The 24,054-nt window shown below is 42.1% G+C and overlaps 3 protein-coding genes and 1 long non-coding RNA gene across 6 annotated transcripts in view, besides 1 other annotated feature; 3 read left to right on the plus strand and 1 right to left on the minus strand.

Moving 5' to 3' along the window:
- lncRNA:CR43960 (long non-coding RNA:CR43960) overlaps positions 1 to 23,513 on the plus strand; it is a 72,344-nt gene extending 48,831 nt beyond the window's left edge. For both annotated transcript variants that reach the window (NR_073652.2, NR_073650.2), the window contains one exon: positions 22,848 to 23,513. This is a non-coding gene — a long non-coding RNA (long non-coding RNA:CR43960). The remainder of the gene's footprint in view (positions 1 to 22,847) is intronic.
- Ten-a (Tenascin accessory) overlaps positions 1 to 24,054 on the plus strand; it is a 291,517-nt gene that overhangs the window by 48,831 nt on the left and 218,632 nt on the right. The gene's annotated exons all lie outside the window — the stretch shown is intronic.
- Positions 10,269 to 11,312, minus strand: CG11356 (uncharacterized protein; the record flags this gene model as incomplete). The annotated part of the gene is made up of 3 exons (NM_132558.4): positions 10,644 to 11,312; positions 10,437 to 10,523; positions 10,269 to 10,364 (listed from the first exon to the last, which is right to left on the minus strand). The coding sequence occupies exons 1-3, from the start codon at positions 11,280 to 11,282 to the stop codon at positions 10,269 to 10,271; spliced, it is 822 nt and encodes a 273-aa protein (NP_572786.3). The 5' UTR covers positions 11,283 to 11,312.
- On the plus strand, positions 14,672 to 20,829 carry CG2750 (uncharacterized protein). 2 transcript variants are annotated; one of them, NM_132559.2, is made up of 5 exons: positions 14,672 to 14,773; positions 14,833 to 14,886; positions 14,953 to 15,128; positions 15,250 to 15,578; positions 15,642 to 20,829. In NM_132559.2, the coding sequence occupies exons 1-5, from the start codon at positions 14,769 to 14,771 to the stop codon at positions 20,724 to 20,726; spliced, it is 5,649 nt and encodes a 1,882-aa protein (NP_572787.2). In that variant the 5' UTR covers positions 14,672 to 14,768; the 3' UTR covers positions 20,727 to 20,829. The 2 variants fall into 2 exon arrangements, with proteins under 2 accessions (NP_572787.2, NP_001259482.1); NM_001272553.1 differs by having other exon boundaries at positions 14,956 to 15,128.
- Positions 23,263 to 23,313: a mobile genetic element.

A 24,054-nucleotide genomic window follows, 5' to 3' on the forward strand; every position in this document is an offset into this window, starting at 1 on the left:
ATCTAGCCAGTTATTAGTTAGTTATAACCATAAAATCTCGAGATGAACCCAATTGAGTTTCTCTAGTTAATATCGTAGTCGTAGTTCCCATTTGGCAGACTTCGCTCAGCTTTCTTTATTTTTCCATTTTGTTTTTCATTCTTTTTGTGCATAACTGTAAGTTTGTCCTGTGCGATTGTCTTCCGTCTCCCTCTCTCTGTCGCAAATAGTTTGTTGGCGGAGGGAGCGAGAGGGGGCGTACGTGATGTTCATATTTTCATAGATTCAATAATTCATAAATTTTATGCGCACACGCATACATTGATATGCGCTGATTTCAGCATCCTTTCTACGGAATGTCCATTTCCTAGCTTTTATTGGCATTCCACTGTCTCGAAACTTTTTGCTAAACGAAAAGGATCTTCGGGCATCAGACGGAAATACCAACACTCATTTAATCCACAGGTTGAAATATATGAGCACATTGACAGCATTCTACTGCATACATTCGTTTAAATATTACTGCACCAGTGGTGTTTTATTAATTTATTTTTGCTTCATATTTAAATCTTGATGAAAATTAGTGGACATTCTTTTAGACGATAAAAAAGCCCATCGAAGCTTTACATATATCAAAAAATGATAGTTTTTCTGAATTTTGGTCCAAAAATAATATGTATTATCTCAATAAGCTTATTAATATTGGCCCAAATATGGAATGTCATACCTCGTTGAGTTTGTTTTTAAAATTCCAATCGATTTGCATTCAAGTTTGGGAATTCTAGGATTTTTCAATTTTTTGCAAATTTTGATGATGTTACCCCTTACAAAAAATGCGAAAATTTGGTCAAAAATTAATTTTACAAAATCCGTTTAAAAGTGAAAGGGGTTATAAGGAGTATAAAATGGTAATTCTTTTTGCTCTGTGACCATTTTTAGTCAAGCTATAGCCAAAAAAGCCAACTTGAAAATTGAGTTTATTGCCAAAAATAGTTTCCCAGATTTTTTGTGTAAATATATTTAGTATTTTGATCATAACATTGGAAATAATTACCCAAATATAGAATGTTATACCTCGTTGAGTTTGTTTTTAAAATGCCAATCGATTTGCATTCGAATTTGGGAATTCTAGGATTTTTCAATTTTTTTTCAAATTTTGATGATGTTACCCCTTACAAAAAATTTAAAAATTTGGCCAAAAATTAATTTTACAAAATCCGTTTTAAAGTGATAGGGGTTGTTAGTATTGGTCATAAGGAGTATAAAATGGTAATTCTTTTTGCTCTGTGACCATTTTTAGTCAAGTTATAGCCAAAAAAGCCAACTTGAAAATTGAGTTTATTGCCAAAAATAGTTTCCAGATTTTTTTTGAAGAAAATAATCGGTATCTTGATCAAATATTATCTCGCCAAGCTTGTAATAAAAGTCGCAATAAATTAGAACTAAATTTTGAAAATCTAGTTTGTTTACCATTTATTATCATTTACTATAATTTTATTTACTTTTTTCAATAACTAGCTTTCTTAAAAGACCACCGTCAATAGTTGGGAGTGGTAAAATTCGAATACGATGTAACTGGAATGTGAAACGTAACTGCACTCAAGTTGCAGATCGCTAAAAGCCGTCTCCAATGACTTTGGCGATGAGTTGGCTAATAGTGTTGCCTACTTTTGCGGGACAAGTGGGCGGGAAATTCTGGTCATGGAATTTAAGGACATGCGACAAACATGCGAAGCACATACATATGTACGGACGTGGGATGACATCGTCGACACTTTCAGTTTTTTAACTCAATTTTCAATAAAAACAGTGCAGGAAACTTTTCCTCGCTGCCTCACTTTGTTGTTAACTTAATTTCGTTTGGCGCTGTTCAGTTGGCAGTTTCGCAGGCTAAAAGCATTTCATTGTTGTCCAACTCTTTCCGCCCGCTGTTGTTCTTGCTCTTGTAATACGCACACAACCTACACACACACACACACACACACACACACACGCAGCACAACAAAAACACATCAACATACCAAAAAGGCATTTTACACGCACCGAGAGTTTCCACTTACATCCGCTAGAAGCATCCAAAAGGCTAAAAAAAAAAGACAAAAACCCATGGCCAAATGGAGTTATCGCCGTTTGTGAATGTATGTACATATCCTTTATACACATATAGCATTCCAAAGTCCTGACATCCCAGCTCCGATTGCTAATTGAATTGATCGATTGCGATCCGCCGCCGGAAGAGCCGATGCGAAGCGAAATCCAAATCCAAAGGACTTCGACTCTGGCGTTGACTCCAATCCATTTCAGTTACCGACGAGCTAGGTAACCCAATATTCCTCAGAGTTTCCTTATCGCCCAACCATCGCTCATTATGGGCATATTTGTTAATGGTCACCTAGGGTGAACCAGTGCTTTGTTCTTTTCCAACTTTTCTTATTTCAGAAAACTATATTTGATATTCGAATTATAGATAATTATGTTGAAATTATTAAATAAAAAGATTAAAGTTCTTTAACGTTTTGGTCCACCCTACTGGCACCGCCCATCGATGGCATCGCCAATCATTTTTAGCCACTAATCACTCTCGAATAACAGGCCACTGGCAGCGTCATAATAAAAATAATGATGTGACATAAAAACAAATTCCTGAGTACAATATGTGGTGGGCACTGCCTTCGCTTTGAGCACCACCACTCCTCGATGCCTTCGATATATTGTCATAAATCTTTCATTGATTGCAAACGAAGACATCGATGGAGGTAGAAGTGGGTGTTGCAAGGCATTCGTTGTCTGTTTCGTTGGTGGTTGGCTGGTTCAGGGGAGACACACACCGTGTGGTGTGGCAAAATAGAAATTGTATAAAGCGGCCAAGCTGAAATAGATATAAATATTTTAGCCATCGTCGCCAAGGCAGCTGGCTGTTGCTCCTGTGCTTCCTTTCTCCGCTTTGGAAATACCCTTCCATGCGGCATGGCTGTTGTGTTCGAGAAGAGATTGATCCTTAAAACACTTGCTTTCATCTTAATGGTAACTAAGTATACATAATAAGATTTGCATCGCATTATTGCTTAATTATTTAAAATATATTCACTAAAGAAATTTCTGGTAAGACAGTCAAAAACTAGAGTTGAAAACTCGCATATGGTTGCAACACTTTGCAAACACTGTTCTGAATGATCTTATATATGTAGTATATAGGGTCTCCACCGATTCGTTATAACTTCCACGTATGTATGTCCTTGTTTGTCTGCGACTCTTCTTCTTTTCTTTTTTTGTGTGTTCGTTTATCTTGTTTATCGTGGATTTCATTATGCCCGTGGTTGCGTGTCTTTTGCTTTGCGGTGGCTTATGCCGCCATTCGATTTTGAAAATGTAAATCTCTTGTCGTCGTCGTCGTCGCTGTCGATGGAGAGATGGTGCCTCCTTGCCTGCTGCTCTTGGCTTTTCCTTGTTGCCGGCTTTATCCGCAATTCCTCTCGACTTGCCCGCTTTTGCATCGATGTTTGAAGTGTGCTTCGGCGAGATGGCTAGATGGTAATGTTCGGCGGCATCGTTTGTCAACATGTCGGCTGCGCTGATTGGTGATTTTGATCTGAATTATTAAGTTGCTTTTAATGCGTTTGCTTTTGCTTTTTGGCTCCTTTGCCTTGGCAACGGATTCGACGCGGCTTTTCTTTGGCACACTTTTAAGCCGTGAAACTGGGGGAAGTCATTAGGCGATTGTCGTGGAATTTACCTGCACAACTACTGCCAATATGTTTTACATGCTGCCATTGAAATTGCAAGCTAAAAATATGCCCAATTCATTCTAAGGGTCATTCAAATGGGGATTTAGTGTTCATTGAAGTGTCAATTTGACATCTCATCTTTACTACAAATAATATGCTTCTTAAATCAACCATTTTTTATTAGTATGCATCAACTTTAGTTAGCTGGCATAAGAAATAGAAATATTGAATATTCAGAGATTTTCCGACATGTAGAACTCCAAAACATAGCCAGCTGATGCTAATCCTTTTCGCTGCTGCAAAGAATTGGCACTTTCCTTCTTCTTTTTTTTCTTGCGGAGCCAAAGTCCAAAATCCTTTCACTGCCAGGACTTCATAAATATGCGCAAAAAAAAAGCGGACTCTATCAAAATGCCGGGGCAACCGCTTCGGTTTCGGTTTCAGTGTTTGCAAAGGAAGCAAAAGGGCCGCAAGTTGAGCAGCTAGTAAGCAAGTAAATTGAGACATGACGGACACGTGAGTTTGATAGATTGAAGGATATACGGGGGGCATACTACACACACACACACACACACTCAAGTTTCCTGGAGCGCAGGAATCCTTCGGCGTCTAGCATCCTTGCTCGTGATTGTGCCTGTGTGCGTATTTCATTAACGTCGCCTTTGAAAATCCATTCATTTATCAAAAGCAAACTTCAAACACGCACAACTCGCGTTGTGTTTGTGTGTGTGTGTGTGTGCGTGCCAGGATGTCTTCGAGTGTTAGCATGAGTGTGTGTGTGTGTGTGTGTGTGTGTGTTGGCAACAGATACTGCAACAATTTAGCAAGGAGCGTCGTAAAAACGAGACGGCCAAAGGGATCAATGAAGTATGCCTAAGAATCTGTCATTTATGACACATGACATACTTTATGAGGCCTGCCAGCGTTCAGCTGAATCCTGGAAGCAGGATACTCGCTGTGAATTTGGCCAAGGACCTCGACTTTGGGGGCCAGGATAATAACAGCGGCGATAATAAAGATAAGCCGAACGAAACTTGGCCGAAAATGCAATTGAAAGTTTTGCTCTTGGCAACTTGACGCCGTCGTCCAAGAACATAAAATCCGTGTCCTGCGGCTGTGCGTATCCTTGTATCGGCTTTTCATCCAGCCTTCCGTCTCGCCCTCGTTTTACCAACGCACCATCCTAGGCCAAAGTCATGTATGTATTTGTAACTCTTGAAATCTGCTCGTAAATCTCATAGACTTTGCTTTATCGAAGCTCCTGCTTCAGCTCCTGTTCCTGTTCCTGCTCCATCTTGTGGCATGTAATCCTTTTTTCCTTCTTTTTGCTGCCGGCTCGTAAAGCGCCTGGGAATTTATATTTATGGCTTGCCATGTTGCACACACGCACTCACACACACTTGGAAATATGACGACCGCCCCGGCCCCGCCCACTTTCCATTTGGCCAATTTAATGCGCTAATTTTGTGTAGAGATTCCCTTTCGGCATATGGAACATGAGAAATTACGTGCCCTTCAATTGGTTTTCAGTGATTGGGGTTAATTCTTGGATTGGATTTTTTTTTAAAAGCAATCTAAAATTGCAATATATTATAAAATTTAAATATTGCGCATATGTTTTTCAATAAATTAACCAATTGAGTTATTATATTATTTGCGATTAGCATTAAGTATATATTAGTTTATCTAATATAATTAATAAGTAAACAAATTGAAATTCACCACTAATTACTGGATTATTCAATTAAGTTTTAGTTTTTGGTTAAATGAGCTCAATGTCATATTGTTGCACACATTTATAAATATATATCGAATAACTATTACTCGTGTGCTTTTTGATTTTCCCATTTTCCACATTGGTAATGCTTATGTCAATTCATAAATATTAATCCCTTAATTACTATCCCCGTATACGTGAGTCGCATGCCTTTTCGCCATTAGACTTTTAGTGTTTTATGGTTTCGCCCCAGTCCCCTGCGTAATGCGAACTCTCCTCATTGATGGACTCCAACTCCCTGAGAACCATGAGGCCTGGCCAAAAAAAAAAACAACCAACTGCCAACTGCCAACTCTGCCAACTCCAATTCCCCATTTACCATTTACCAGCTTGAGCTCGATGCGCATTATGAATTAAGCACAAGGCAGTGCGCCTCACACAATATTTGCAAACTACTGAAGCATTTAATATTTTGAGTGCATTTCCGCGTTACGCGTTGACCAAAAAAAAAAAATAAATAAATAAAATAAAGGGAAAAATGTTTTAAAACAGAAACGGCGGAGAGGGGACATAAGCTGGCCAAAGGATCTGAGAGTGGAGCCGGGGAATCCCCCGTATGAGATTCGCATCGCATCGAATGGCATGGAATGGAATCCATTCGAATCGAATCGAATCGAATCGAAGCGGATGGAAATCGAAAGTCGCAGGGCTGGAGATTGAGCCGCCGGCAAAGGAGAGAGGTCAGTTCTCACTCGGCCGTTACGCCGTAAAGTTAATAAAGAACCCCTGGGGGCGATAAACAATTTGCGTTGGGAAAAGTCGAGATATATATGTATGCATATACATATATATAGTAGTGTGTGTGGTTGGGGGTTGGTCGTTGCTGGAAAACCCAAACATGGAGCGCTTAAGGCGGACCAACGGACTGCGAACTTGAAATTCTAATTGGCATTTTATGCCATTCCGGACGAGAGGGGCCGTGATTGAGGTCCTGTCCGTATTCGTGGCCAGGTCCTCGCTGCTGCCCCGTCGAACAGGTGTGAAATCGCTGACGAATTCTCACGAATACGTTTAATCCGCTTTCGGATTTTTGCAGCTACGTCCGTGCCAAGGATCTGGCAGAAAATACAGTCAAAACTGTTTAACAACATACTGGTTATCAATTATTGTTTAATCGAAAAAAAAATGATATGTTAAAAACTTGAAAATAAAGATAGGCATACAACAAATACTTTAATAATAGTAATAATAATAATAATAAAATGCATATAAAAGGGAAAAAAACTCACTGCGAAGTAAGCCTTTTAGCCACCGCCATTCCGTTTGATCCATTGAAGTCGCACTGTACAGTGAAGCGACCTCGGCCGCTTTGCATTTTGTGGGCGATATCATGTTGGATTAAAAAGAGCGCTACTCCGCCTCCATCCTTTGCGTCCTTCATCCGGCTGCCCTGGAAATTAATTTCGTGCACATGTCCTGCAGCCTTTTTGCGGCAACTTTGTTTGGCGCACACACAATGAGCGCAGCGTATCGCATCGTATATCGTGTCACCCGGTTTACCTGCCCAGTCCATCCCGACCAGCACCCCTTACCCCCCCCCCCTCGATCCACACCCCGCCAAAGGACCAAAAAAGACGCAAAGGAACAAAAAAAGAGGAGGCGAAGGAAACGAATTGTCCACAGCCTCACGTGTTGACCGCAAATGTTAAAGCGGCGTGACTTTATTCGATTATATTGTATATGAGGCTTGGAGTTGTGGGCACCCAAACCAGAGGCGGATTGGTTACGTAAAAACATTAGACCCGGATCCGTTTAGCATAACACCATTGTTGCACCGAAATGAAATTGAAACCCGCTGTCATTTGACCGGGGCAATTGTTTTCCGCTGACCAGGAGTTGGCGCTGCACTGGGAAAAACGAGTGGAGCTATTTTAAAATAAGTGTGCAATAGGATTGAGATATCTTAGATAAATATTTATAGAAATAAATAAACTAGTTAGTCTTATGTTAGTTAGTATGCTAGTTAGTATCATATAAGCCTGACATATACATACATTAAGATATGACTTCATATTAAAGTGATTTACTTCGCCATTCGTGGAGTGCCGACAGTTATCGAGTTGATGAACAAGTTTGGAACAAGTCCTGGAGATTAATTTGCTCTTTGGGCAATGGCTTATCGTCGTTCGCTCCCTCAAGGGGGTAACTCACCCTCCTGTTTTTTTTTTTTTTCTGTTTGACAACTCGTTGGTTGGCCGTCATACGAGCGCATAATCGTAAAAAGTCTGCAAAATGTCCATAAATGGCGATTAAATCTTTATTTTCCGCCTTGGCGCACGCGGTAGTCACCCTGAAAAAAGTCTACGTTTGTGTATAACCCTTGATGAGGGTTGTCCTCGGATATACTCGTTCCTGTTCGGTTATCCGGTTATTCGGATATCTGGATATTTGGTTACGCGTTTTCGAGCGCCGTTGACTGTTGACAGACGTGTGACAGGCGCGATCGTGCAACCTGATGATTTAATAACTCGAACGGCGAAACGGATTAGAAATGCCCCTCGGAGGACAATGACCGTAAGGATAACGCACACCATGTCCTTTGGTGGTGAACAGTGTTGGGAAATAGGAAAGGGTACTGGGTTTATTCTGGCTAAAAACTAGAAGGATACTTCAAAAAAAAAGGTTATAGCGTATATTAAGTAAGTTTTTAAAGAAGAATTCAAGACTAAAAGTGATATATTTTTTATTATTTCAAGTAGAAATGACTACAAATAAGTAAGTTAGTAAATATAATGCAGCAACTGTATCTTGTAGATCCTTTTTGACGTTGTGCTGCAGATGCAGCTATCTAGCTATGGGATATTAACAGCACTGTCGGCCGTGGGGTTGCAAATTTGCAGATACAAATGCTGTTGCCTCCCTGCCTCAAAAACTAACCATCCAGGATAACGGTGAGACATTGGTGGGCTCTCCTTTTTCAGTTGTTCTTCCTGTTTTTGGTGCTATTGTTATTGTTGTTGTTGGTGTCACCGCAGCGTATCCTTCGTGAGCCCATGCTTTTGTGTGTGTGTGTGTGTGTGAGGCGTGTGTGTGATTGATGACAACTCGAATAAGCGATGATTGATGCTTATTTTACACTTTTCGCTACAACACACGGCGACACATGTTTGTTTGGGTGCGGTAAGGTGGTATTGGTATTCGTACAAGTCTTAGTGTCCTTGTCTATGTACGTTTACATTGGTGTGTGTGTGCGTGCGATCCTGGGAGTTTGGACTAACTGCAACGAAGGCTGCTGCAACAGCAGCGGCCACAAAAAAAGTAAAAGGTCATAAAAATTTGATTTTTTTTCATATTTAAACACCAAAAGCTATGCATATTACAAGACTCATAGTTTTGGTTCAATAACCATTATTATTGTTCTTATCCCTATAAAGTTTCGAGTACATTTTGTATTTGAGCAATAGATAAATTTTAGAAAATTGCATTATATTTAGGACTTTATAATCCTATTTTTCCAACCATGTCTGTGAGCCATGGGATTATTACGAGCACACGTTCCGGCGTCTCCAGACGCCGACGAGCCGCAATCATCAATGTCACCATCTCTCCGTGCCACCAACCCGAATCCGGAGTACTGAATCCTGAATCCTGCATCCACCTCATCATCCCTGTTATTCGAAAACAGGGAAGTGGGTGCGAATCGATGTCAGTGTATTAGTAATTGTTTGATTTCACCCGCCTCCTGGTAACACCGACCATGTGTGTGTGTGTGTGTGCGCTCCTTTCTTGCGGTTTGCTTATTGCTGTTCGGCAATACATCATCGACTGGCTGACACTCAACCCGGCAACCATCTACCCACTCCTTGGCGATACCCACGTTCATATCCCATCAGGATGTCTGGCCAGAATCTGGTCGAAAGCGATGCCTTTTTGCATACTTACTTTCATACAGTTGCGGTCTAGATAATAGCACAAATAATGTGAGGGGATTTATGTATGTATGTTCGTTCTATGTGATTTTTACTTAAGTTAGGAAAATACATTTTAGACTTTACAAACCTTAAGCTGTTGGCAATGGAATTTTGATAAACATGATCATCATATATACAAAATTTGTGTTTTCGGTCTTTAAATCAATATCAATATTCAGTGCTATCTTATTGAACGCTGGTGTAGTAATAGTGACAGCCTTTAAGAAATGTAATTTAAAACGCCACACAATGTCAAATTCGAAATCCTGGCCACTTGGGCCAACTTGTAATTGTTAATTAGAGCTGACAACGAACAGAGTCAACCGGAGGGCTCGTCATAAATTGTGCGAAATGCATAATTCTCCGCTTACCAGGACAATTGATTAACTTTTGTTCGATTCGAATTGACAGGCAAAACAGTGGATATGCCAAATTCAAAATCAACACACACACACATTCACAACACATTTCTGTTGAGTTCGAAATGTGTGGCTGTGTTATTCACTTGAATTTGCTGTGTTCCACTTGCACTCACTTGTTGTTCAATGGCATTGAGATATTTGGCTGATATCTGTCAATGCATTGGCAAGTTTTGTATTTTACAGCTTAACTTTGATCAATGATCACATGCTAAAGTGTACAATTACATTGGAGATTTCTTTACATTTCGAGAAACAAAAAAAAAAAAACAACAAGAATGACAGTTAATTGTTTGAATAAAAGGGTTTTCACATTTAATTCGACTTGGTTTTGTCACAATTCCTACACTGAACTAAGGGCAAAAATAGCCTCTGGTAAAAACACTTTAATGGTTTAATTTAATATTTTTTTTTGGCACTTTAAATGCGCACTCGATCACTTTTTTTCGAAAACTAGTTAGTCTTCTGGGTGCGAATTTACAAAGAAAATTTTGGATGGTGCTGTACTGGGCCTTTTTTTTGTTCCACCAAATCCTTGGATAGCAGGCAATATCTGTGGGAATTTAAGTAATAAATAATGGAGTTATTAATCTTAAATTATTATTTATACAAGAACTGGACTCACCTTTCGTGTCTGTCGCCGAAAACGATGTCTATGAACTTGAGCTAGTTTTGCGCTGGGTAAAAGCGATCGCTTTCGACGCTGCCAAACCTGGAAATAAAGTGGAAAATTTAAAATAATTAAGGATTAGGGATAATTCCACTTTGAAGTAAACTTCTTTGACACAAACGGGAAGATACCATTTAATGATTTCTTGGTATGCTGCCTCACCTGCATATTTACATCGTATCGAATCCGCTGATCCAATTGCGATTTTCTGGCCATCAACTGGTGGCATAGCCATCGAATTCCCCGATGCAAATCCTCCGTCTCGTCCATGTGACAGATGAGCAGTGGACAGTCGCACGATTTGGCCAGCTCCTCCAAACCGAAGGCATATTCCACGTCGTACAGCTGGACACCAACGCGATGACGTGATGCCACCAGGAGCACTGGTTTACCAGCTAGCTGTGTGCCCACAAGGCAATCGGTTAGCAGTGAGAATGTGCCCTGCATTACCATTGGATCCGCACCCAGATCGAAGCAATATATCAGGGCATGCGAGGAGGCATAATAATGCTTCCACAGGCGCTGCATCTCCACATTGCCACCGACTTCGGTGAGCTGAAGCTGTGCAATTGGCTCCTCTGCTGACTTCATTCGATAGCAACGCACACCATTCGTGGCCTCCTGGTCATCCCGGTCACGTGACACTCTGCTCAAGCGGTGTCCCAGCTCCGTTTTGCCACTGCCCGAGGGTCCAAGGATCAGCACCTGGAATTCCTCCATCGCAGGCGAACTAGTCCGACAACAGCTGATGGTTTGATGGTAACAACAGCAGTCGCACAGCTTGGCGCACAGTAAACCCATCTAGCACGGTGCCATTTTTGTGAATATTTCTATCGAAATTTTGGTCGGTTTTCACTGCAACTCTATGTGTGATTGGATGGAAATGCTTGTTTATTTACCTGCCACCGGCGGACAGCTGACTGCGACAGGTAGTCGTCACGGGCAACGCCAGAAAGTCCAATGTTTTGGCCAGTTTTCCTGGGCCAGTTGCCAAGCCAACCGATTCGACGAGGGCTGGCATTTCCACGTACATAAGTTGTTCCTAGTTCACATTCAATCCGGGGTGGTGGTTACTCCAAATTTGGGTCACAAAAGGGCCCTTATGTGAAATACCAATAATGAATATTAAAAGTATTAACAACTGGTGAAATTAGATGGTATTTCAATAATTTATTAAGCATTTTATACAAACTGAATGCCCAATTATTCGTTCATTCGAAGATCCTCTATTTCGAGCTTATGCACTTAAAAAATGTGTTTTTTAAAAGTTTAAATTGTCTTAAAATGCTGTTAAAAATATGAATGTTACTTTTGAAGATAGCTTTAGTTAGCGTTATTTACCAAAGTACTGTATATCTTTTCGAAGTTCGAAGGAAAAGCTTTGAGCCAATATGCCAATTTTCGCCGCTGGCTGGCGCCACTTGTCCCAAGAGTAATACAGGGATTTTTCTCACACGATTTCTATGTTTTTTTGAATGAAGTCTCTTAAAGGACTTTTGCATTTCCCACCTTGGCTAAAATAAAAGGAATTTAAAAAGTTACCCGTTTTGTGGCACCCCCCGACTTGCCGCTGATTTTCAAACACCAATTGTTTGTTTGTTCAAACAAAACTTGGCAAGTTATTGATTCGATAGCATTTCCTCATTTCCTTATTGCCAATGAGCTGAACAAGTGGCCTATTGCTTTGATAATGGCCAAATAGCAATTGCCCGATGTTTGTGAATGTATAATCTATGCACACACAGACACATACACACACATAATGTATCTTTGATGAAGCTGCGGTGTTTGTGGCTTTGTGGTCTCAATGGGGCTGAAATCAGAAAGGAGTCCTTGATAAACTCGCGCTAATCGCTCTCCATGTGGCCGCATGTGTGGCCATGTTTGCCCCACCCAAGTCCAAAGTCCACAGTCCTTTGTGCCATTCCATCGCATTATGATGTGAATGGGGAGTCTGGGCTCATGTACCGACCACCGAACCATTCGCCTTCATCTTTTTGGCCAACAAATTGGAAAGTAAGCAAGCTAAACGTTCACCGAACTTTGGGGGGGATGGTAAAGAAAAGTCGTCTGTAGCCTTGAGGCAGTCGCCGGCAATCCTTTTGTCCAGATTCTGCTCCTGTTCCCGAACACAAAGAGTAGAAAGCAGAGGCACAGAATATGTTGCACAAAAATGTTAGATTTAGTTTTAATTCAAATCCCTATATGGCTACATAGAAAAAGAGTATTTGTTTAATGCATAATTCTGTGTATTTCCTCATTTAACTCAAATGTTATGAACAATATCTAATAGTAATATTTTATAAATAATACTATTTGAACAAACAATTTATCCTAAAATTTCTGAAAATGTACCTTCTACATTTGATTCCAACTGTTGTGCGTCGTTATGCATATATTTGTTTTGCTAATTGCAAATTTGTTTATATGGACTTTGCCGGATTAAAATGTGCTCCATATTTATTTGAGTGCACTCCGGCCTCATATGAATATCAAGTTTCTGGGCTTATGGCCAAGCCAAGTGACGACGACGACTGACATTAGTTTTGCATGCCTTCGCCATCGTCTGCGTCCATTTTAATATGCGCATTAATGCGGCACAAAGCGGTGCGAAAAGTGACAACCCCGGTAGCCTCGTCCTGCGTTTTGTCAGGTGAGTGGGCTGGATGGATGAACTGGTGGCCGGATGCGGGTGGCAGGAGACGGGTGCATATGCAAATACGCGGCTGCTGGAGCGGCAGTTGATTGCTTGCTGCACGGCACCCTCACAAATTACAGTCGAATAGCGAGTGGCAACACACAGAATGCTCGACGATTCGAAGTCGGAATATTGCTTTATTAAGTTAATACTTAAATGTTTTAAAATTTGATGCACGTATCATGGCACTATATTACTTGGATATACGCAATATATTTAGCAGTGATTTATAGTGATACTCACAAATGCGTGGACTACTGTTTGAACAGCCCTCGCATGTGTGGCTTTTGCCAAGCTTAAGTCAAATATTTGCACGTGGCTGACGCCGTAGGACCTGCTCCGCCTCTTCAGCTCCACTCCACGCCATTACAACCCCCAGCTAAATGAAGCGGCTCGTCGTAATCGCTCCTCGACGCACGCCGTCCATGGAATCACATTCAGATTGTACCGACCAGAACCAGAACCAGAACCAAAGCCAGGAGCAGGACAAGGACCAGAACCAGGAGCAGGACCAGGACCACGACCAGGATCTGGCTTCATTCGATTATTCCTGCGCAGCGGCATCATTCCGTTCGCTTTCCGGTTGCCTTGGTTCTGGATCCTTGCGTCCCTGCCTGCTCCGTCTATCGTCCTTATCCCAATCCGCTTTGACTATTCCTATGCCACATGGCGACGTCATATTTCCTCGTGCCTTGGCGGACGAGCGTCCTTCTTTGGTTTTTTTTTTTAATTTTTTTTTTTTGTACAGGTCTCGCAGATTTCGCAGCTTTTCCGACTTTCCCGGCCAGCCGCACTTGTCGAGTCGTTCACCGTGGCAAAAGTTTAGCCAGCGGAGCAGCAGCTTGCCTCGGATTTCATTTCCGGCATGTTGCGGTTACGTTAAGTAACGGAGATTGCATCGCTAATGATGCAATTGTGTTTGGCGGAAATGAAAGCGGTTTCGTGTGACGACTTGGCGCGCTTAGCCGGCTCGAACACCTCGTCGCCATCATCATCATCATCATCATCATCTTTTGTCCTGTCCACCATAGATTCAGTCTTCTATGAAAAGCCAATGAAGTCGAAGGATAACCGAATGAAAAACTATATGCCCGTTAATTGCTAATTGCATCTGCTTTGCTTTCGCCTTCCGTTGCCCTATTTAAATCGAAAAAAAAAAAAAACAAAAATTGGCAAGAGCGAACGGAAGTGGTTGTCAAGTAAAATTGAAAAAGAAATGAATAAAATGAAATCAAACCGCTCTCGGCGCTTCTCAAACAACCTGCCTTAATGAGCTCTCCATAATTGTTTAATTGGATAAGAAATAGAGTCACGGATGCTTGACACACTTTGCCAGTCTGTCTGCGCAACATGAAAAGCGGGGGGAGGGGGGGGGGGGTGGGGAAGGAAGAAATTGAAAGTGGGAATGGAACTGGGTTGGCATCGATTCCAAACGAATCGGAGCAGCCACTGACCTACTGGCCTATTGATTTTCATACAACTTTCCTGAACCAGACGACACACATCTCAAACACTTTCCCTCTGAGATTCGGAACCAGATATTTTCATCCAGATTGAATGCCGAGCCAATTTCACAACTAGCGGGGAAGATGAGGTGAGTTGCTAACGCAGTTATCTATGGGAATGCATCATTTTACCCAAGGATTTTCACAGTAGGGACAGAGGGCAGCAAAACGGTCCAAATGGGTCTGTGGAATGCAACAATCGGTGAGTGTATCTCTCGCATGAAGCGATTGTAGGTTTTTACACAAAACATTGGGCCTATCTTTTCAGAAGCCCGAGAAGCATTCAGGTGGCACGATGTCCGCCATCGGGTGTCGATTTGGTTAGCACACCGGAGCATCTTCGTCCTGGATTTCGTGGACGGGCACGGCGATACAACCCAAACGATTTCGGGTTAACTGACAATGAGGAATGGCGCCATCCACGAATGTTTAGGGATATGACCTGTAAGTATTTGAATGAAGTGATTGCAAGTGATTATAATACATTTTCCAATCCAAATGAAGTATATTTCTTACTAAATTTAAAATTGATTTTCTTTTATTTATTTTTTTTATTTTTATTCAGATGAGACGGATGCGGCGGCCATGGAAACTTTTCGCCAGGCACAACCACGTCGTCAAGCGTATGAAACGGGAATTAACCTAAGCAATCTGCCCGAGGAGTGCCTGGCGGATATGTCGGCGCCTGGATTTGATCTTAGCCTGCCATCGCAGATGTCCGATTTGCGAGAAGAGTTTCTGGTCGATGTATCGGCTCCGGATATGTGCGATGTCTCTGAAGGCCATGTGGATGCTGTTTATGATGAGATTCTGGATCGCTTGAGGAGAATTCGAGAACGCATGAATCGTTCCAATCAACTCCGCCGATCGGATGATTGCGCAATGCAACAACATGTAAGCATTTAATTAATACCCTTTTCTTTTAAGGCGATTAATGTGAATTGTTTGCATACACAGCAAACGCATCGCAGAATATACACTCGTCGCGACCCAAGTGGCCATATAACCAGTCACGTGGATGAGACGACCATTTCAAATGCACCCTCGATGGATTGCACTCAGGCTAATGATGGCGGTGAGCCTGGACGTCATCTGAATTTCTCTCTACCAGGGCGATGTGAAAACCTAATGGATCAATCAATGCCCTCGTATCATGAAGCATCGATGCCAAATGAATGCTTTGAGGTCATGTCGTCTCAGGACGTTCTGGAGGATGAGACTATGCCATCGTTTGAAAATAGTTATGTATTTTCGCGACGACAGCCGACAATGCCAAGCGAATGCCTAGAGGATGTAAGCCAGCCATCTTTCGAAAGGAGTAGATCTCGTAGACAAAGTCCAAGAAGGCAATTGACGATGCCTTCGCAAAACCTTTGTGACATATCAGCGCCATCTTTTGGCGACACAACTAGGGATCGAAGTACCAACGAGTGTTTGGAGGACATATCAATGCCGACATTTGAAGAAGAGGTTTCAAATGTATCCAGAAGCAGAAGTCCGCGACGGAAGAAGATATCCAGGAGTGCGCGTAATACAACTGATAAAGTCAGCTCCAGACGACAGACAAGCGAATGCCTGGATGATATGACCATGCCATCGTTCGGAAGATCATCGAGTGCGTCACCGAACCGAAGTCGTCGCCAAACGCAAAGATTGATGACAAAGTCAAATATTAACGATATATCCGAACCAACATATGTCAGCATCTTAAGGGGACCAAGAACAAACGAATGCCTCGATGAAATTACTATGCCTTCTTTTGGCGCAATATCGAATGTTTCCAGGGGAAGAACGTATCGAGGACAAACAATGCCTAGCGAATGTTTGGACGACATGACAATGCCATCTTTTGGAGGCATTTCAAGAGGCAAAACTCCAGATCGATATCAGAGATCAATGCCATCCAGAATGACAAGCGAGTGCTTGGATGATATGACCATGCCATCATTTGGTGGAATTTCAGGATCCACCAGAAGGCATTTAACACTTCCCAATGCGAGGAGCAGTTCTCAAGGATCGAGCCGCCGGCAGAGAACCAATATCGACGATATATCGGCCCCTTTCTTTGCACACTCAACCAAATATGGAGATACAAATGAATGTCTGGAAAATGTGTCAATGCCATCTTACGGTGGAATATCGGGAACATCAAAAATGAAACAATCAAGGCGGCAGCAGTTAACAATGCCATCGCAAAATATTGGAGATATATCTGCGCCATCATTCGCAAGTTCGGGTAGAGGTAATATGACCAGTGAGTGCTTAGAGGACATATCGATGCCAACTTTTGGAGAAGTGTCTACCAAATCCAGGAGTAAAAGTCTAGAGGGCCAACAAAGTGCAAGACATCGTTCGATGACCAATGAGTGTTTGGATGATATGACCATGCCTTCAATGCCCGGACTATCTGCTGCGTCCAGAAGACAAATGACACTGACAAATGAGTGCTTGGATGATGTTAGTGCCCCATCCTTTGATCAAAGCGTCTTCCGTGGCTCGAGCAGAAGACAAGGCAGACTATCATCGCCAAAACCATGCGCGAGTTCCACCAGATGTCCACCGACAAATGAGTGTTTGGATGATATAACTATGCCTTCGTTTGATCCTGTTTCGTTGGCCTCCGCACAGAGGCAGATGACCATGCCTAGTGAGTGCTTGGAGGACATGAGTGCACCGTCCTTTGCAGGTGTTTCTAATCTATCTAGAAGACAAACTACTGGCCTACCCAGCGAGTGCCTTGACGACATGAGCATGCCCAACTTTGGCAATATTTCTGAAATATCGCGAAGAACGGAATGTGAGCCAGCATTTCGTAGAAGTAGATCGGTTGGAAGGAGTGTGCGATGTAATCGCAGCATAGGCAAATCTTATTCCTCCAGTGAATGTCTAGCGGATGTGACAATGCCATCATATGGTGGGAATTCATATGCTTCAAGGAGTAAGAGTACTTCACGAAGTCGGAAATCCATGCTACCTATTAGGGATTTATCTGAAATGCGGACTGATGAATGTCTGGAAGATGTGACGATGCCTTTTGTTGGAGATTTATCGGGTAGATCCAGAGCAAGTAGTCCGCGGCAAAGGTCAACGACTCCTAGAAGAGGTCAGTTCACAAGCGAGTGCTTGGATGATCAAACAATGCCATCGTTTGGAGGTGTTTCACAATCTTCAGGTCGTAGGACTCCCAGACGACATACTAAGAATATTACAAATAATACTAATGAATGTATTGAGAATATATCAATGCCTTCGTATGTTAACAATACGAGAGCCTCCAACGTAGAAACCTTTAAGTCAATGCAAGGATCAAGACAAGGAGCAATGACCAACGAATGCTTGGATGAAGTTACCATGCCATCCTTTGGCACTTCAAGTCGATTTACAGCTACAAACGAATGTCTCGAGGACATTTCCATGCCTTCATATCGCGATAATACCGAATCGCTTAGGCATAGATGTCCTACACCAATTCAGAGCTCTAGACAAGAATGTCTGGATGATATGACTATGCCATCTTATGGAAGTACATTGCCAACTTTAGGAGAAACTCGCCGCTCAACTAGGGGAAATGGTCCTAGGCTCGAGGACATTTCCATGCCTTCATATCGCGATAATACCGAATCGCTTAGCCATAGATGTCCTACACCAATTCAGAGCTCTAGACAAGAATGTCTGGATGATATGACTATGCCATCTTTTGGAAGTACACTGCCAACTTTGGGAGAAACTCAACGCTCAACTAGGGGAAATGGTCCTAGGCTCGAGGACATTTCCATGCCTTCATATCGCGATAATACCGAATCGCTTAGGCATAGATGTCCTACACCAATTCAGAGCTCTAGACAAGAATGTCTGGATGATATGACTATGCCATCTTTTGGAAGTACACTGCCAACTTTGGGAGAAACTCCACGCTCAACTAGGGGAAATGGTCCTAGGCGAATCCAGAGCTTAAGGCAAAGAACGTTAACCAATGAATGCTTGGATGATATGACTATGCCATCATTTGGAAGATCTTACGGAGGACCTGCTACTAATGAATGTCTTGAGGATATATCGATGCCTTCATGTGGTGAAAATACAGGATCGTCTAGAGGATTTAGTCCAATGCCTCTAGAAAGCACAAGACGCGGAGCGTCGATGGTGCACCGATCCAGACGAGGGACGATGACTAACGAACGGCTGGATGACATGACGATGCCCTCCTTAGGTAGTTCAGAACATGGACAAGCTACAAGTGAATGCCTTGAAGATATTTCAATGCCTTCATATGGAGCGAATTCAGGAATGTCTAAAAGAAAGTGCCCTACACCACCGAAAAGAAATACTCCGAATGTTACAACAGAGTGTTTGAATGACATGACCATGCCATCGTTTGGTGATCCAAGTCATGGAAACGGATTTGGTGAATGTCCTGAGTCCTTCAGATTGATTACAGAAAGAAAGTTACAATGCCCGATGACCAGCGAAAACTTGGATAATATGACTATGCCATCGTTTGGTACTTTAGGCCAGAGTCAAGCTACAAATGAATGCCTTGAGGATATTTCAATGCCATCACATATAAGGAATACTAACTCAATACCAGGAAGAAGCACTACGCCAAGGACGCTGTCTAGAAATGAGGTGACTACTAACGAATGTTTAGATGATATGACCATGCCATCATATGGAAATGTATTCGGTTCACCCGGAAGGCAAATGACTTTGCCAAGTGAGTGCTTGAACGACGTGAGTCAGCCGCCCTTCGTAAGAAGTACGTCTGAGGAAACGAATCGAAGACATGAAAACTTGACGTCCCAAAGCGTGGACTCGCGAAACCCCAGGCCAAATCAAAGGTCGGTGACAAATGAGTGCCTGGAGGATATGACAATGCCAACGCTTTTCGAAAATTCCGGATCATCTCGGCACGGCGTATTGAACAGCTTTCGCTTGGAGGACATTAGCATGCCCTCTGGAGTCTCAAATCGAACCCAGGACAGTGAATGCGTTGAGGTCAAGGTGAGCGGAACGCATGGAGGACCAACGACCAGCGAATGTCTCGAGGATGTGAGTGCACCCAGTTTTGCTCCAAGCTCTCGCATGACCTCAAGACATATACCCGAGATGACAAACGAGTGTTTGGAGGATGTTTCTATGCCGTTAAATGAATCATCAGCTATGAATGATTCTAAATCAATAGCTCGACGTCCACCCGACATTTCGTATCCCTCGGAAATGTTGGCCAACGAGAGTGCTCCTTCGTATAATTCACGGCAGGATAAAGCTGATAAATCTGCTGATTGCCATTCTAAGTCACCGCAGCAAACCGCCAGAAGTCGTGGTCGGGAAAATTGTAGTGGTGCTCGATTGGAGGATGTGACAATGCCCACATTTGACGACGTATCCTATCAACCACGTCGCCATCAATTAACTATGCCCACCGAGAATTTGGAAGATCAAACTCAGCCGGATTTCTTTAACTCAACGGCTTTGCCAAGTTCTACTAGAACGGAGAAGCAACATGCAATAAAATCCCCTCGACAGGATCATATAAGCATTAGTAAACAGCTTGCCGATGAGAGTGCTCCAACTATGCTGAAGGACACTACATTGATCACCCATAGCTCGACAACTTCAGTGACCAGGGTTTTTCAGAAGACGGCAGAAACCTCTAATAACTCCGGGCATCCGAGGATAGATGACCTTTCAATGCCACAGTTTGAGTCCACGGGTGCTAGCTCCCAACAGGATATCTCCCTGCACGGCTTTCAATCCATGGATAACTATAGACCATTTGATGAATTGATTTATAGCCAGAATTCGGTAGCTAATGAAACTCAGCCCGAGACTCCTCAACCAACGAGGTCCATAAATCGCAGTCGAAGTACGCGAAGAGTACCAAGCACACCAAGAACACCAAGATCACCAAGTACACCAAATGTTCGAGGAGACACTTCTCCCAATTCTAGTACTAGAACTCCAGGACAACAACCATGCGATATGGTTAGCACTAGTTACCCCTACGGAAAACCCCAATGCTACAACCGAAAACCCTGCTAGAAGGGTAATATTTAACGAATATTTCTATGTAAATTGGTTTTAATACGGCTTGGAGGTATATTTTATAAATTTTATAGAGGGAAAGAAAAAAAAACTTCAAACGAAAACGTTGTTATTTAATGTCCCTATTTTACGATTGACTAAGTAGTGATATTTATAAGTTATTTTTAAGTTAATTACCTGAATTCGGTACCCCGAAAAACAAGCCAAAACGGTTTGAGATAGAATTTTCAAAGTGTTCAATAATTTACACCATATTGAAACAATTTCCGCGACAAAAACCATGCAAGGTTTATTGCAGCAAAAAGAAACTGGTACTCGTACGTGCATATATATCTACAAAATTGTTAACAAATAGGTTCAGGAATCGGAGAGGAAGCTTTCAGCGGAAGCGCGTTCATTGCTGGCTTTTGTCAGGGGTTTGGCCTTCTGTTATTTCTCCAATGCTCATTTCCTTTGTTGCTGCTTTTTGTGTTACTATTGCTATTGTTTTTGTTATCGATGCTATAAAGGGTAAGTAAGGGGTATCTGTATCGGTGTCTGTAGCAGACACTCAGACGAGCGTGTCGAGCGATGCGAGCTATTTAAAAACAATTTATTTTTAGCAAGTGAAGCGCCACAAGCGAAACAACCTTTCGACCCACTGTAAAGCCCCATCCATTAAAGCTCTACACAGAGAAAAATAAAAATTGGATATGTAGGATGTTTGAAAATAATTACAGAAAAATATTTAATAGTGAAGTGCAGTGGTACAAATTGCACCTACAAATGGGAATAAATATGGCGCCCAACGTGGGGCTTCATTACCAAAATTTCTCTATTCTTGTAAGAATAGGTTCAAGCCTCGGTTTTTATTCGAATTCGAATTCCCATGTGGTGCAAATATAATTTGGGCTTTAAGTGCTAATATCCAGTATTTCGTATCTTCTTTTGTGAGTTTGGTTTATTCCAGTGTCCTTTGCAACGGTGAGTCCTCATCTCGTTCACTCCCTTCAGTTCCGCTCTTGTGACTGCGACGTTGATTTCGGTTTGAAAAATTGGCGAGGTCGACGAGGTCGGTTAGGAAGGTGCCAGAGGTATGCAAAACAAGAGCTGCAGATGCTTCAGATTGGTTTTCCAATTACTCAACATTTCAATGCAAATAACGCCTGGGTGCAAAACGGGATGGCAAGCGAGTGAGTAAAGTCAGCAGAAAGATGGCGACGTAACGGTTAACGCCGCACTGGGTAACCCGTTGAAGAATTGAATTGGCAAACGCACACACATCCATATAGCCAACCCTATCGCCAGCCCCATCAACATTCACATTCACATCGAAATCCCCGTTTGTGAGCGGCGGTTGAGATTGCGGCTGAGATGCGAAATGTGTGAGGGGCGGTGACCCAGCTCACATCTGGGTCTAAATATATCTTTCGATTTCTTGTCAGAGATAAAATTTCAATCACGTTTACTTCACTTTCACTTGGCCGTACCCGCCCACTGACCCACTCAATCACAACCAGATTCAACCTGGATCTGGATGTGTTGGCCAGCGCTCAAAAGTCGGCTAAGCCTTGCTTACGCTTGCCGATTGCGTTGGTAAGGTTTTTTCGAACTAAAACTGAGGTATTCTTTATTAATTGAAAGACATACATATGTTGTGCACAGAGCTCTTCTCTTAAGTATTGACGATACGAAAGTTTTTAACATTTTAAAAAGTATTTTTTATTAGTTTTGTGTAACATCATAAGCGCAGACTAAGTTCTGATATAATTGCTACCTAATCATTTAGTTATATAATTGCTCAAAAATTTGCATTCTTGTTACATCGAGTTACAACACTGATATTATCCGGTCCTGGCTACTTTTTGAACAAAGCAATCGTTTGTCAACACTGAAGTGGGCGCAAATAGCTGGGTGGCGGATGCAGAGCTTGATTTTCATTTTCATTTCCATTTTCCATCATCATTTTCAGAGAACGAAGGGTGATGGGGGGAAAGCCTCACACGTAGCAGCCACTTAAAAGTTGAAAATTACAATTTACAGTTTTAGCCCCCGAAGACTCGTTTACCCACGCGCTCGCACACATGCATACATATTTAGTTTATTTTTTTCTATTATTTTTTTTTTTTTGTTTTGCAGTTACCATTCAAGTGGCAGTTAAAATGGCTTCAGCCTCAATTGCTGGCATCCTGGTTGGCGTTTCGCCGGCTGCATCCACCATTTTACCATTCCACCAATTTACCGCCCTAGCAATTCGCCAACAGGACCTGCATCCAACATTCTACGGCCAACATTCTACATATAACATTCAACATCCAGCGACCCGCTGCATTAGGAAAGTTGACGCTGTTGATGCTGTGAGCGATTTATTGTTTTTGTGTAGAAAGCGTAAAATGGAACAAATTTCCTCATAACCCCCTCCTTGAAGCCCGCTCACACACAAACACACACATACAATACATACAGGCATACACGCACACATAGTCACACACTTACACGCACAGCAGTGATGCCGGCGACCCATTTCAAAAACAGGACAAATCGAACTAAAAACAAGACAGAACGCTATTGTCAAGTACTCGACTATTGGATACCCGTTAGTCAGATTATGTAGCGCCACGAAGATTGAGTTTCAGATTGAGAGCTACATGTAGCGAAGTGTGTGATGTAGTAAGCGAAAATCGAATGATGCATCAATATACATTTAATATACTCTTCAACGAATTAAGTATACCCATTTGCGCCACAACTAACGGGTATAATAAAACGGCATTAAAAGGACAATAAAGACAAGCGGATTTGGGTAAAAATTTCGGATGTTTAATCAGATTTCCCCCACAAAAGGTAATTAATTTTTATTCCGATTATAAAAGCAATTTATATAAAGAGCTTTTCTGTGAAGAATTTGCATGCTTACTTATAGGGATTTAAATAAGGTAGTTTATTTTCTTCACTTGATGGCGGAGTCAGTGATATTATAAAAAAAAAAAACGTAAAATACATTTAGTTTACTTTTATACATACAAAGATATTAAGTATTTAATTAGGTATTTAACATATATTTTCAAAAACTGTCAGCACTCACACACACACACACTCGAAGTGTTTGCCTGTGAGTGTGGTTGCATACTTTTAGGCTGCAACTGCAACTGCTGCTCCTGGTTTTTCATTCTACCATCCTTTTTTCCGGCCCCCTCGTCCTTTATAACCCCAGCAACTCCCCTCCCCCCCCCCAATGACCATTCATGGCTAGGCAGTTAATTGTAATTCTGCAAAAATGCTGTCAAAGTTATGCGAGTGCGAAAATGTCCACGGGCAAGGGGCAGATGGCGGTTTTGAATTTCGA

Source organism: Drosophila melanogaster, chromosome X (assembly GCF_000001215.4).
Source record: "Drosophila melanogaster chromosome X".
Classification (NCBI taxonomy): Eukaryota; Metazoa; Arthropoda; class Insecta; order Diptera; family Drosophilidae; genus Drosophila; species Drosophila melanogaster.